Below are 13,957 nucleotides of genomic sequence, written 5' to 3'. Positions count from 1 at the left end.
TGCAAACACAATGTGATAACACAACAGCAAAATTTCTGTTGTACAAGGAACCTCTAGTTAATGATAGTTGAAATTGTCTCTGCATGCAAAGCCAGAGTTAACAGGCAGTGCATAGGAAAGCCACCAGCGTGAGGACTGGGTATGAGATGGATGTCACACACAAGCACCCATTCTATCAAGCGGGTTCAGGCAGTTCTCATTGCCTTTATACTACTATCTGATTAAACGCTCAAGAAAGGAGCCCATGGCCACCAGATCCACACAGCTGTTGTTTCACTACTTTACCTCCTTATGCAAAACTTCAAGTTTAGAGATGTCTGTTTAACTTCCGGAGTTTAACAAAAAGAACCTCAAATTTTCTGCAAGTTCAACTCTTTTCACTAGATACGCAGGAAAATGTTACTGCTCCACCTCTACATCTGCAGACTGAGGGTTGCAGTAATGTACAGTTCACCTCCCGCAGCATTACTTTAAGAAGAAACAATGTACTTAGACTGTGTGAAAAATATTGCCCTCACAGTTTTGTGCCTTAAACTTAGGTTAAATTCTTTGCACAGAAAACTCTTGACACTAAACTTCCAGTAATTTCCATTCCAGAAATCTAGTTTTTCCTACGTGACACACAGAAATTTGTAGATACTGCTGTTGTTCAAATATGAGTAAAGTGGATATGTGATTTGATCACACAAAGAAACTAGATTCATGTTTCAAATATGCACTCTCTATAATGTACGTAGCGTATGGAAAGAGACTCATTTGCCAAAGCTGCTTTTCAGTATTGGTTTCCAAATTAGGATATACCCCACAAAAAGAACGGTGTGTGGGGTTTTATGTTCAATATATTACCTGCTTCAGGCTGGGTACACAAAACCAGAGAGACTTTTGACAAGTCCAAAACCAGTAATGCTATTCTGGCTTGTTACAACAGTTTCCATGTATGTGTGAGATGGGATGAGGTAACTAAACAGTTTTGGTTTCCAGTACACCTTGTGACATTGTAAGAAAAGTGGGTATTTTGATATATATTTTCCTGTAACTCTCATTACAAATTTTACTGTCTGTTAGGACTTTTATATTCCATAGAATGCAACGTAAGAATGTTTCTGATATATTCTTTCTTTTTTCTGCATTTTTTTCGTACTACATGCTGACTGTCTGTGAAAAGGCTCATTTTTCACAGCAAGCAAAGGAGAGCAATTTTAAGGTTAGCTCTGTTTACTGATTTCCAAAACAAAATAAAGCACATGGTATCAAAGATCATCTAGGTGTCACTGAGCCTAAATATTACTTCATGTGCTGGAAGGCAATATCCCTAATTGTACTTTGTCTGAATACAGAAAGTTGCTAACTGTACAAACAAAGGATTGCTACTATTTGCTTAATGATGTGTTAAGGTTATCACCTAACCTCATTTTCTCTGGACAATCCCAGTCTGTAGAAAACTACAGCATATCAAGTATAAACCACATCTAAAGAGTCATTAAGGCCTCCTGAGATACATATATCAGCCAAATGCAACGTAGTAAGACCTAGAAACTAAGCTTATTGGTAAGACATACAGGAAGGTGGACAAACTGTTGCAAAGTGGTGACTTTGAAAGAGAGTTTAGGGTCATGGAAAATAAATCAACTGGCAGTGAGCTACCCTAAAACAGTCTGCTTATTGGATTGGTCAGTAGGATCTATATGAACATGTCCATGGAATAGGGATGCTAAAACTTATATGCCCCACTATGGTATCCACACTTGAAAAAACAGTGACAGAAAACAGAATGTGTTTCAGAAAGAACCAAAGGAATGAATGTGTTTTGCAAATTCTGACTAACAGAAGGAAACTGAATATACAAAGCATTACTGTAAAGGTTGTAGAACAGATTTTAAAGGACAGTAAGGGGCATCAGTATTAATGGGAAAAAAAGGTTAAAATGCAACACACACTTCAGAATTTCAGATAAATCTGTTAAGTTTTTGTCTGATAACTTATTTTATGCAGAGGGATGTATGAGAACCAGTCTATATGGCTTCTGCAAAACATGACAAGCCCTAAAAGAAATCACTAATGAAACAAAAGAAAATGAACATTATTCCACAGGTGGAAGTGGAAATGGTTGTACTTGAAATGATATGGGCTCTGCCGGACAAACACAGGGATCAAAAAAGTTATGAGTAGAGTATTTCAAGGACGAGCCAGGGAAACAAATTTATTAGGTGGTTTTGACATAAAAAAGAAAGAGCATCTAGTGAATCTAGTAATTGCAACCACCTGTATGCAAGGCAAGAATTCAGGCTGGAAGATGTGGAGAAGCAGTACTCTGATGATCAATGAGATGGACAGCCTAGTTTTTAAGTGACTAATGAGTGTGGCTTGTTTGTCACATTGAAATGAAGTCTGAAAGGAGACTCTGTTCTAGAAATATATCAGAAACAAAAATGGAAGGAGCAAAAGTATTTAAGCTGAGGCACAGTTTAGGCCTAGGAACAAAGGGACAGAAAACTGCACATGAGTAAATCCAGTTGCAACTTAGAAGAAAGTCTCTAACCAATAGATTAGTGATGGCTGTGAAATGGTTTCCCAACAAAAATAGAGAAAGCTACATGGTCATTTCCTGTCTTATATTCCTATGTTTCAATTTAATTTATCCAAGAGATCACTTGGCCAAAATCTGTAATTATTTGCATGTGGAGTTTTCTAACACCGTTAAGACGCCCCAGAAATACAGCAAAAGTGGAAAGAAAAATAAGAAACTTAGATGAGTAACAAGCTATACATTTTCAGTAGTGATAGTTGCCAGTGCCTTGCACAGCCATGGATGTAAGACTTCAGTTAAGACTGGCTCTTTACAAAAGATGTACAGAAACCATAAATTAACAGATGAATCAGGAAAACAGAGATACTGATGAAGCAATAACTGGACGGAATTTTACTGACTGGACTTACAAGAAAGACAGGTCTAGATGACAGATGTTAGAACTATGAATATTATTTCAAGCCAATGGTGCTATGTCTTGTGACATCAGAAGGAATAAACACAATGTTAAAACATCATAGGACTTTTTCTAATTCTGGTTTATAATCAGCATCCACCTCTAGTACACAGTTGACAAAGTTTAACTCAGTATGTTGAAGTAAAAATATCATCACATGTTCAGACTTTATATGAGAGATGCAATCAGGATACACAGTATATTTCAAATCATATAAGAGAGAAATGCCAGGACCTAGCACTAGGTTACATCAGCATGCTGGAAGACATATCTTCTGAAACCATCCCCAAACACAGCACTAATTCTTCTGATTGATCTTCACCAAGTAGTTTTTTGCCAACTAATTGAAAATGTCCAAGAGGTCTTGTGCATACAAAATGTATCTACATATGATATATATGAGATATGCATACACACAGATATGTGCTATTCAGTTTCAAACAGCAGCTGTACAAGATGAGTAAACACAATACACAGTTTTTAAAAATCTCATCTAAACCTCTGTGCATCACTTTAAATGTATTAAAGAATAGACATTTTGGAAAATATTTTGACACATTTGACTAGAAGTCTTCCTGAGGTAACTTCTGATTTTTGTAATGCAATTCTCAGGCAAAGCAAAATAGAATAACTCCACTTTGTGTAGGCAACACATCCTACTCAGAATGATGAAAAGATGTGATGGTAAGACAAATAAATTTAATAGAAACATCTGGGGTACAACACAGGGAGTATCACTTTTGTCTGGACACTTGCAAATGATCAGCAATCTCTTGCTACTTTTGGAGCAGAACCATATAGTAGTAGTAGTAGTAGTAGTAGTAGTAGTAGTAGTAGTAGTAGTAGTAGTAGTAGTAGTAGTAGTAGCAGCAATAATACTAATAACAACAACAATAATAATAAAATGTGAAATTATTTTCCTTAATTTTTCCTTTCCCTTTTTTTGTTTTTCTTCCTCTCTCCTGCATGTGGGTTGGAGGCTTCTGTAGTGATTGTGAGACAGCCTTTCTGCTCCCAGCAAGCACTTTGAACACACTCTGCAGCCAAAGTTGGTGAAGCGAGACAGATGAGAAGGGGCAGTGATGATGGGAGGCAAGGCATCAAGCTGAGTTTGCACAAGAGGTTCAGCCACACAGAATCTGGTCATTAATGTCCATCAAATATTTGGCTTGTGTCCAGCTTGCTTAACAGAATGGTGTCATGGCAATAAGATGAAGGCCTCTGTGCCAAAAGTTTCCACGTGGATTTCCCTTCCTCTCCACCCTCTTAGTTTATATTAAGGATGACCTGCCCTGTTGCTGATTTGTACTTTCTTATGGGTACTACAGAATGAACAAGCATGCAGCTGGTGAGATGTTTGGAGAGGTGACCTATTAGATTTTCTAAACCCTGCAACACAGAACATCCACAGGGGTCACGTGTCCAGAAACTTGACTATAAGGTCTTTGCCAAACAGCAGTGAGAGAACAAGTCTGAATATCTGAAATGCATTCCTCTCCAAGTGATGTTGACACTTATCCCAGAATAACAGGCTTATTTGTATGAATACAAATGAACCAGCCTGAATGCTGCACTGCAGAGCCATGAATCAGCAAGACCAAGTCCCTCAACTGCGTACAGCATTGTACTTATAGACTGTGAGAGATACAGACAGGCATCTTAAAATCTAATGGTACTTAAGATTTTATCTTTCTGAATCAAGGAAAGGCTTTTGTGTTCTCTCTTTTGTCCCAGATTCAGCACAGTCTTATTACATGATTTAACCATAATCATGTTTTGCAATGCTAAGCCTGTTTGTTCTTGAACAGAGGGTTAAATGTGATATTCAATATATTAATTCTGGATAGACCACCCTTTGTCAGATATTTTTTCAGGCATGTTCTGCATGATTACAATGGATTTTTAAAGATTTTTAGGTCTAATACTTCTAATACATTGGTATTGAAAACACAAGCCTTGAAAATTTTCCACCCTTATGGCTATACTATTTTCAAGAAAGGACCTTGTCAACTGAAAGTATGATATAAAGGGAGTTTTGTATCTGCATAGAAATTGTTTGGTAGTAGAGTCTCTAAGCTTTCTCTTCGAACTCAAGTATGCAAATTTAATAGAATTAAACAAAATACCCTTAGAGATTACACAAAATGATGGTACTTGAGACAGGTTTAAAAACTGGTTTCCTCTTCCTTTACCTTGATCCTGGGCAGAATTTTTAAAGCATATTTAACTTATGGGTTAGGCTGTCATTTAATAAACTCATTTACCCTGAGTAACCTTTCTTTAAATAGATTTTTCTATTTTAATTCAAGGCATATATTATCTCTGTGTAACTTTATAGAAAAACTATGCAGTCATCTTTGTTATTATCTGCAGGATTTGGAAGGAGCAATCATAATAGCTCAGCAGATTTCAAAATAATAATACTTATAAAACACTCTGCACGAGCTGTTAATCGGAATAATATGCACTTAAGATAAACCAGACATTTTTTAAATGGATCCCAGTCTCTCAGCAAACTCAACAAAAAACAGTGGCTCTTGCATCCATTTCATTTTTACTTAATGACTATAATAAATTAAATTAATAATTCAATTCACTTATACTTTACTCAAAGTTATTATTCAGCACTACCTTTGATTTTCCTAATTAAACAAGAGGGCATAATTTACTTTTCAGATGCTTTTAAAAATTCTTGATAATTCCCTCTGCTGCTCCATTTTAAAAATGTGATATACAGTTGTACATGTATATGCATAATAAATTAAGAATACTGATCTTGAAACTTCCTGTAGATCAGAAAGAAGGTTTTGTCAAAGTTTCCTGTACTGATCTTATTTTAATTTACACCGCAGATGCTATCCTAGATGCTCAGTATATTCAGTTCAATATTTCTGAAAAAGGGAAGTCAAGATCTGGACACAACATAAGCACATTTGTCTCCCTATTATTATTGCACAATTACTGTGACTGCTTAGGGAAATCTATGTTTGGCTGTGTATCTAGTCACAACCTTGAACAACGATCTCATTTTATGAATATTTTATTAAAAAGGAAATTAATCTTTTCTTCTCCAAAAAAGAAAACTAATCTTTTCTTCTTCCACTTGCCACCATCTTTTAAAATGACACAGCTTCTGACAGTGAAATGAAATATAGAAAAAATACCTTTGCCTGAACATGGGAAGGCACAGTTTATTAAAAAGAGAACAGGTTCATCTTGAAGTAATTTTGGTCTGGAAACAGCCTATTAGGGAAGGTGGTAATTGCAACATACATTTACAATCTTTCAGTCTATATTATATTTTAAAGGATGAAAACTAGAGAGTAACCTTAAATGTTTTGCATTTCTTATCAGTACATTTTCATGTAAGTTTTAAAAAGAACTTCTATTTCTTGAGTAGAAATGAAAATGGGTTTGTAGTCAGAGCCAGACAAAATATCCAAATATGGAAATATTTAGGTCTACTCAACTCTTCATGGGCACCTACAGGCAGAATAAGATGCTGATAAAATGAAATAGAAAATAAATTGCAAAAATAATAATTTGACTTGCATTAAATATGACTTCTAGTATTTCTCAAAAAAATGTAGCATACTTTTTCCACACTGTTATCAGAAAAAGACTACCTCCGAATTTTAAAATTAAATACTGTGTTTCCACTATAGACCAGTACTTACTTAGAATATATAGAACAATGGTAAAATTAAATTCATCTCAGTTCTGTAGGGTATCTTCTCATATTACTGCTAATAATAACAATGGAACAATAATGTTTGTAGGCAAGATTCATGTTCTTAGCAAATTATTCCACATTCTTGATTTATATCACATTTATTCCCAGTTTGAGTGCTTTGAGATTTCAATAAGGAAATGGTTGAGTCCTTCTGGTACAGAAATTCAGGCTGAACTTTTCACAGTTGTCTTCCCTACAGGAAATATGACATTTAAACTAACACATATACACGTTTAAACATAAAACTTTTTTGGACAAGTTCTCCTGCATTCTGCAGTTCCATTAGTGTCTCCTTAATCACAGTATTGTGAGTTCTCCGAGAAACATGGTTTTAGACTTTCTTTAGACCTCAACTTCTTATACTAAGAAATAAGTGAAACGAATGAAAGGAAGGAAGACAGAAAGAAAAGCAGTCAAAGGTTTTGCTTTAGAATTTCCTTACAACTCAGATTTGATGAGCTGGCACTGCTGTGCAAAGTAGCATTTTTCAGTCATCTTATTTTTGTAGAATTACATCACTACCTCAGAGTAGTTTTAAGGACACTGACGATGATGTATTTCAATTGAAAATGAACAGAGTTGATACCTCAGGACTGACTACCAGGTCATTATCAAAGGAAAATGCATTTTTAGTTTTATGCAAAGGAAGTTTTCTTCTTTCCTTCAGAATCCTTTCCTTTTCCCTATGCTGTGCACTTGCACATACTGGGCACAAGTACCCTTTTACTTGCACATGAGAGTAGATCCAGGAGATGCACTTCGATGCGAACTTACCATTCTGATGCCATTCTCAAAGGCCTGACGTGCTAGAGAAGCAGGACCATCCACAGTCTTACCATCGTCATCAGGCCCCCAGCTGGCACTGTAAATGTGGATGTGCTGGGGATTAAGGCTTAGAGACTTTGCTTCTACCATATCTGTCACATCTCCATCCAGCATCCGTACACCTTCAGAACAAAAGATACAATGAACAGGACTGACCAACTCAGAATGTTTCTTATTTGTTTTCCCCTGGGGAAAATCGTCGTGTGTAACATTGGAATGAAAGATTATAAGAATTTCTACTGTTGTTAGAGAAAAGAAGCAAAAAATCTGTTTTGATATATATTTTTCCATGGAAAAATATCTCTTGATGAAAAAAATACAAAAAGGTTGAAATATTTTGGTCCTTCTTCATGTTTTAAAAATTATCCACATGTCATTTATCCATTATACAGCCTTCAAAGTTCCACAGCAGAGTTTTAGGCTAAAGAAAATTTTAAAAATACTTGAACCTTGAAATGTTTGTATGTGTCACTTAAAGATAACAAATTATTTTCTTTCTCGTTTTATACTGCATTGAACCGGCAGCATCTACTTTGAGTCATTCACAGTTCTAACCATGTCAACAGATGTAATAAAAGGATCTCTACTGACAAATAACCTTGGGATTATTCCTTCATGTATGAGGCCACAAGGAAGAAACTGGGGAGAACTCTTGTTGTACACAACAAGTACCACACAGCACAGCAAGGCAACTACAGGAAGTTATGAATAAATATGTAACATTATTCAACCTGAAATTACAACATTGTGAATATCCTTCTCTTGCAGAAGCTGCTTTTTTAAGGTATAATCTGAAAATCTTGTGTTAAAAGAATCTATTCATGTGGCTTTGGACAAGTCAATGTGTCAGCACTTCTAAAGTGAAAGGCCTCATGATGTTTTAAGATTACTAGACTGAATAAAGTAGGTTAAAATCTGAAAACCGAGAAAGACTGGAAGTTGTTCTTTTCACTAACTCTAACACTTTGAGTACAGTTAAATCTGACTGATAAAACCACCAATGCCAGTTTTAACCTGAACAAGAAAAAGGACCTACATACAGTTAGTGTGATGTGATCAAAGGGAGGTTAAATATAAAATTAAAATTTAATATAACTGTATGATAATACAGAGGAATTATTACTTCCAAAATGAACAAGCCAGATGCCATCTCCTTTAAAAGGTCACTGCTATTTATAGGCCAAATTTACATATTTTTAAATACAGACACATTTCATTTTGCTTATGAGCTCAGATTAAAGAAACTTTTCTTGTTTACCAAGAATTTAACTTCCAATTAACAAAAGGCATAGGGGTTGCTTTGTTGAAAGAGGACTTATCTTCTTCCTTACTCTATTTGACTCAAAAATGAAAAGTGATTGTATTTCTCAGTTCACACAAAAGCTGCCCATGTTTTGTGAGATAATAAACTTTCACAAACTGTGATCGCACTATGGACTTTATGAAAAAGAGTCATTAAACCAGCTCTGGGATTCTAGTGAGGTTTTTTTTCTACCTCAGAATAATCTAAGAAAATTAATGCTGGATGGAAGTTGTGTTCTCAATTTCTTTAAAGCACACTAAAATATTAATAATTAAAAAATCAGTTCTAAATAAAGACAATAAAGGTACATTGGTTTTGAAAGAAGGAAAATAAAACTTTCCTTTATGGCTCTGTAACTGTGTAGCAAGTCTAAATGCTATATACAACTGGTGAACAGTAATTCCAAATTCTGCCACTGGCACCTGAATTAATTCACACCAGAATTTTTTTGCTGATGGTGAAGTGGTCTACTCTAAACCAACAGCAACAAGGCTGTGACTTAAGTGTTGTTCTCTCTGGCTAACAACGGACAGACATGCTTCAAAGCTGTTGGCCAAGATCAACTGTGTGAGGTTCCACAAGGCCAAGTGCCAGGTCCTGCCCTTGGGTCATAACAACCCCAGGCACCGCTACAGGCTGGAGGAAGAGTGGCTGGAAAGCAGCCCAGGAAAAAGGACCTTGATGTGCTGGTCAACAGCCAGCTAAACGTGAGACAGCAGTGCAGCCAGGTGGCCAAGAAAGCCAACAGCATCCTGGCTTGTATCAAGACTGTGTGGCCAGAAGGACTAGGGAAGTGACTGTACTTTTGTACTGGGCACTGGTGAGGCTGCATGTCAAGTTCTGTGTCCAGTCCTGGGCCCTTCACTTCAAGAAAGATATTGAGATGCTGGAGCATGTCCAGAAATGGACAACAAAGCTGGTGATGGGCCTAGAGAGTAAGTCATACAAGGAATGACTGAGGGAGCTGGGGTGTTTAATCTGGGTAAAAGGCTCAGGGGAGACCTTATCACTCTCCACTATTGTCTGAAAGGAGGCTGTAGCAAGATAGGGGTTGCCCTCTTCTACCAGGCAACTAGTGACAGGATGAGAGGACACAGCCTCAAGCTGTGCCAGAAATGACTAGATGAGACACTAAGTGCTGTGGTCTAGTTGACAAGGTGGTGATCAGTCAAAGGTTGGACTCAGTGGTCTTAGGAGCTCTTTTCCACCCTAAATGATTTTGTGATTCTATGAAAGATGACTTTGAATAACAGACATCTCACTGGCTATTTACAATGAAAATAATCTTCCTTCCTTCCTTCCTTCCTCCCTCTCTCCCTCCCTCTTCCCAATGTCTGTAGTACTTAATTCTGCTGATCACAAAACCTTCATATTGCATTTGGCACATGGTGATAGGGCAACAAAAGCTGTCCAGAAGGCAATTAAAAGACTGCATTTGCAGACTGTTCTGCCTAAGACTTTAGAGACCTGCAAACTTTTCCAAACATTTGCAGTAATTCCCAAATTATAAGTGGCATTTTACTCAGAACAAAATTTCAGTGAATCACAGAAAACATGCAAAACTGAGCTCAAAGGAAGTTTTCTTTTAAAATGCTTGTTTTTAATCAGCATCTGCCTTAAACTTAAAGAAATAGCTAAACTAATTCCTCATCAACTGATGACAGTATACACCCGTTGTGCCATAATTCAGTGTAACTGTTTTCCCATCAGGACTTGAGCCCAGCCAGGTAGCTAAGCACCCAAATCCCCACAGATGCTTTGCAATTTCCACAATCAGTTTGCGACAATAATAGTATGCTAACCAATCTTTCCTATAAAAAGTCTCACAAGCTCTGTACATGGTAACTTGTTTTGTGTGATTACTGCAGAGAATAACTCCGAAAAAATGATCTAGCCCTTTAGTGCACTGGTTTGTCTTGTAGTAAAAGGGACTGCAGCTTAGCTAAGCAAAAACTTTCACAATTTTTCATAAGAAACTTGTCACAACCTGTAAAAAACTGAAGGTCCAGACTGTAATTTTACTCAAATTTTCTCTTCAGCAGATTACATCCTCACACCATTTTAAGAGAAAGCTTAGACTTTCTAAGAATCCTGTTTTTTACCTATTTGTTGTCAGAAGTTTTTAAATGTTCAGAAATAAGAAAAGGAGGACAAACACATTTAGGAAAAAAGGGAACATTATTGATGGGTGCCTTGTTAACAACTTCCGATCATAAAGATCATTAATTGGATTTGTTCACCTGCCAGTATTTGATGGAACAGACTTTTTTCCCTTTTGCTTTATCTCCTTTGGATCCCTTATGTGTCCAGAGATGCTTTTTGGTTTGAAGTAAAAAATACTTATCTTGATGGAGCAAATTCAACATCACAATCTGTCAGCAGGTGCTCCTCTATGCAAGGAGAATGCAATTGCTTTACCTTAACTCTAGTTTCTTCTTCAAGAAAGCCCCAGGACGGTCTTTAAATCCCTGGGAAACAAGCAAGCTGAATACTAGTTCAGCATGATATGATTTGATATTTTTACTCTTTATCTGGCCTGTGGAGAGGAACATAGCCATTGCACATTTAAATGTGTAGCTTATGGCTGTTCTGAAGCACACCAAATATAGGTCAGCAGCAGCAAAACTCTTAAGTAAATTCAACTTAAGGAAGAGGAAGCTTAACATCAAGGCCATGCCAAAGCTATTGCAAGTTGTGTGACTATTCCATTCACAAATGAAACTTCTCCAGAAGCCATCTCTTATCTCTATCAGTGCACTAAGTCTCTTCTGATTCTGGTTTGACAACTCAACAAATCTGATTTCATAGCTGCTGGTACATGGCGAAATGCCATGTCCACAGGAGACAACCTGTTCATCTGCCATAAACTCACTCGCTTGACCAGTTCTGATTTTCTAAATCCTTCTCACAGGGTAGTAGTTTTGTGCAGGCAGGCTCTCCACCTGAGGGGAATTTTTTTTCCTGCATCACTCTGACCTTATTGTTGTGGGTTGAAGTGGCTGGGTTTTTGGTAGCAGGGGTGGCTACCTAGGGTGGCTTTGGTTAGAAGCTGCTAGAAGTCTTCCCCCCAGTGATAGCTGGCTACAGGAGGGACTTCCTACTCCTGGCCAAGGGAGAGGCAATAATCACGCCTCTGTGATAACATATTTAAGAATAAGCTGTTGTGCATAAGAATTTTTTGAGCCAGGGGAGAGCTGACCAAAGCTCCCGGGTGGCTCCGCCGCCTCCCCCACAGCGAGGACGGGGGAAGGTTGGGGGGAAGGCAGTGGCAGCCCAGCCAAGGCCTCTTGGCACCTAGCCCGGAGCAGGCACCGGTGGCCCCTGCGAAGGGGTGCCGGGGCCGGGCCCGGGACATGCGGCCCCATGGAGAGTGGCTCTGCAGCTCCCGGGCCCGCCCTGCAAGCAGCCCATGCTGGAGCCCATCCTGCCTAAGGAGCTGAACAGCACCGTGAGCACCAAAGCCCCCAAGGTGAACTGCGAGGGGGGGTGGAGTGGGTGCCCTGCAGGCTAGGCCAGGGTGGCAGAGTGGCCCCTGCCGGCGGGCATTGCCCTCCCTTTCCCTCCCCGGGCCAGTCGAGCCGGACTGGGCTGGGGCGGCCTGCTGCGGTGCAGCCAAGCCCATGCAGGAGCAGATGGATGCATGGAAGAAGGCTATTACCCCCCGTGGAAGGCCCAGGATGGAGCAGAGTCCTTCAAGAGACTTGTGGCCCATGGAGAGGAAAATCCATTGTGGAGCAGGTTATTCCCGGGTAGGACTCTATGGGGGATCTACAACAGTACAGCGCATCCTATGAAGGACTGCATCCTTCATAGGAGGAGAAGTGACTCTTGTGACAGTAAATATGGAAAAACTACTGCCTAAGGGATGGACCCGTGTTGGAGAGGTCTGTCAAGGACTGCTACCTGTGGGAGGGACCCCACGGAGCAGGGGAAGGACTCAGAGCTGTGGCCCCTCCCTGTAACCCGTGGTGAAGACCATGGTGAAACAGGCTGTCCCCCTGTAGCCCATGGAAGAGTGACCTACGGGACAGCAGATTTGGAAGAACTGTTGCCCGAGGGGTGGACTTGTTTCCCTGCACTGCTGCAGGGGGAGGAGGGAGAACATGGAAGGAAGGAGGGGTGGGTGGAAAGTGTGTTTAAGACTGTTTTATTTCTCACTCTTTAGATCTTATCCTATTAGTAATAATTTTTAGTATTAACCCCAAGTTGAGTTTGTTTTGCCTGTGTGACTTCTCCCAGCTCAGAGCGACTTTAGTAGGTGCCTAGAATCCGGCCAAGGTCAACCCACAACACTTACACTGGATCAGGTATTGTCTACCCTCTTGAAGCCAGCAGGAAAACAGAAAGCTGACATGAGGATGTTGATGTGTGCTTTGGCTAATTTGAAATGCAGATGCGCTCACATTTGATTTGGATCAAACTTGTACTGATCTAGTAGAGAATAGATGCAGTATTATTAATTGCAGAAACATGGCCTCAACTCTGCCTGCTCATATTTTTGAACTGTTCTCTGGTGTATATATAGGTAAACATGCTTCTGTTTTCACAGATGGGCTCTATTTTAGGCTCTATTTCAAAAATCAACAGTTAATGAGTTTGAGCTACAGGTCTTTCTACTGAAAGCCAATATACCAATCCCATGACTTCATCTAAAGTTCAGGATAAAACTTCACTAGAAGTGTTACAACCTGTCACAGAGAGGCTACATCCTAGGAGACATATAGATGACATCCTGATAATCATCACCACAAACTAAACTAAAGATCTTTACTGAGCAGCCAATGACTATGAATTCACAGAAACCTCTCGGAACTCTTGGCTGAATGAACAAAAATGTGCGATTGAATATTGTTTTCTAGGCAATAATCTGATCATATAGAGGGATCAAAAGAACATTCTCTCCAACCACAGCCAAACAACACAATAATGCATCATGTTTTGACAGTGTTTTTTTGGAAACAATATGCAAGGCAATATTCCTGATGTGTGCATTTACTTATGGTTTGTCAAAGTTCACCGCTTAGAGCTCTGAATATGCGAGAAAACTCAAATGTCCTAATTCTGGGGTTTGTGTTTCCATCAAAAGCCTCACCTTTCTATTTTTTTGGTTTG

At 38.7% G+C, this 13,957-nt stretch overlaps 1 protein-coding gene across 8 annotated transcripts in view; it reads right to left on the bottom strand.

The window, feature by feature from the left end:
• Positions 1 to 13,957, bottom strand: part of PCSK5 (proprotein convertase subtilisin/kexin type 5) — a 250,017-nt gene that overhangs the window by 137,531 nt on the left and 98,529 nt on the right. For all 8 annotated transcript variants that reach the window (XM_051789299.1, XM_051789294.1, XM_051789297.1 and 5 more), the window contains one exon: positions 7,492 to 7,664. In XM_051789299.1, coding sequence (XP_051645259.1) covers positions 7,492 to 7,664 — 173 coding nt within the window. The remainder of the gene's footprint in view (positions 1 to 7,491; positions 7,665 to 13,957) is intronic.

This window comes from Manacus candei, unplaced genomic scaffold (assembly GCF_025592945.1).
Source record: "Manacus candei isolate 608988 ecotype Guabito, Panama unplaced genomic scaffold, ASM2559294v1 h1tg000027l, whole genome shotgun sequence".
In the NCBI taxonomy this organism is placed as follows: domain Eukaryota; kingdom Metazoa; phylum Chordata; class Aves; order Passeriformes; family Pipridae; genus Manacus; species Manacus candei.
Note: the sequence above shows the minus strand (reverse complement) of the source record. Positions and strands in the feature narration are given on the sequence as shown.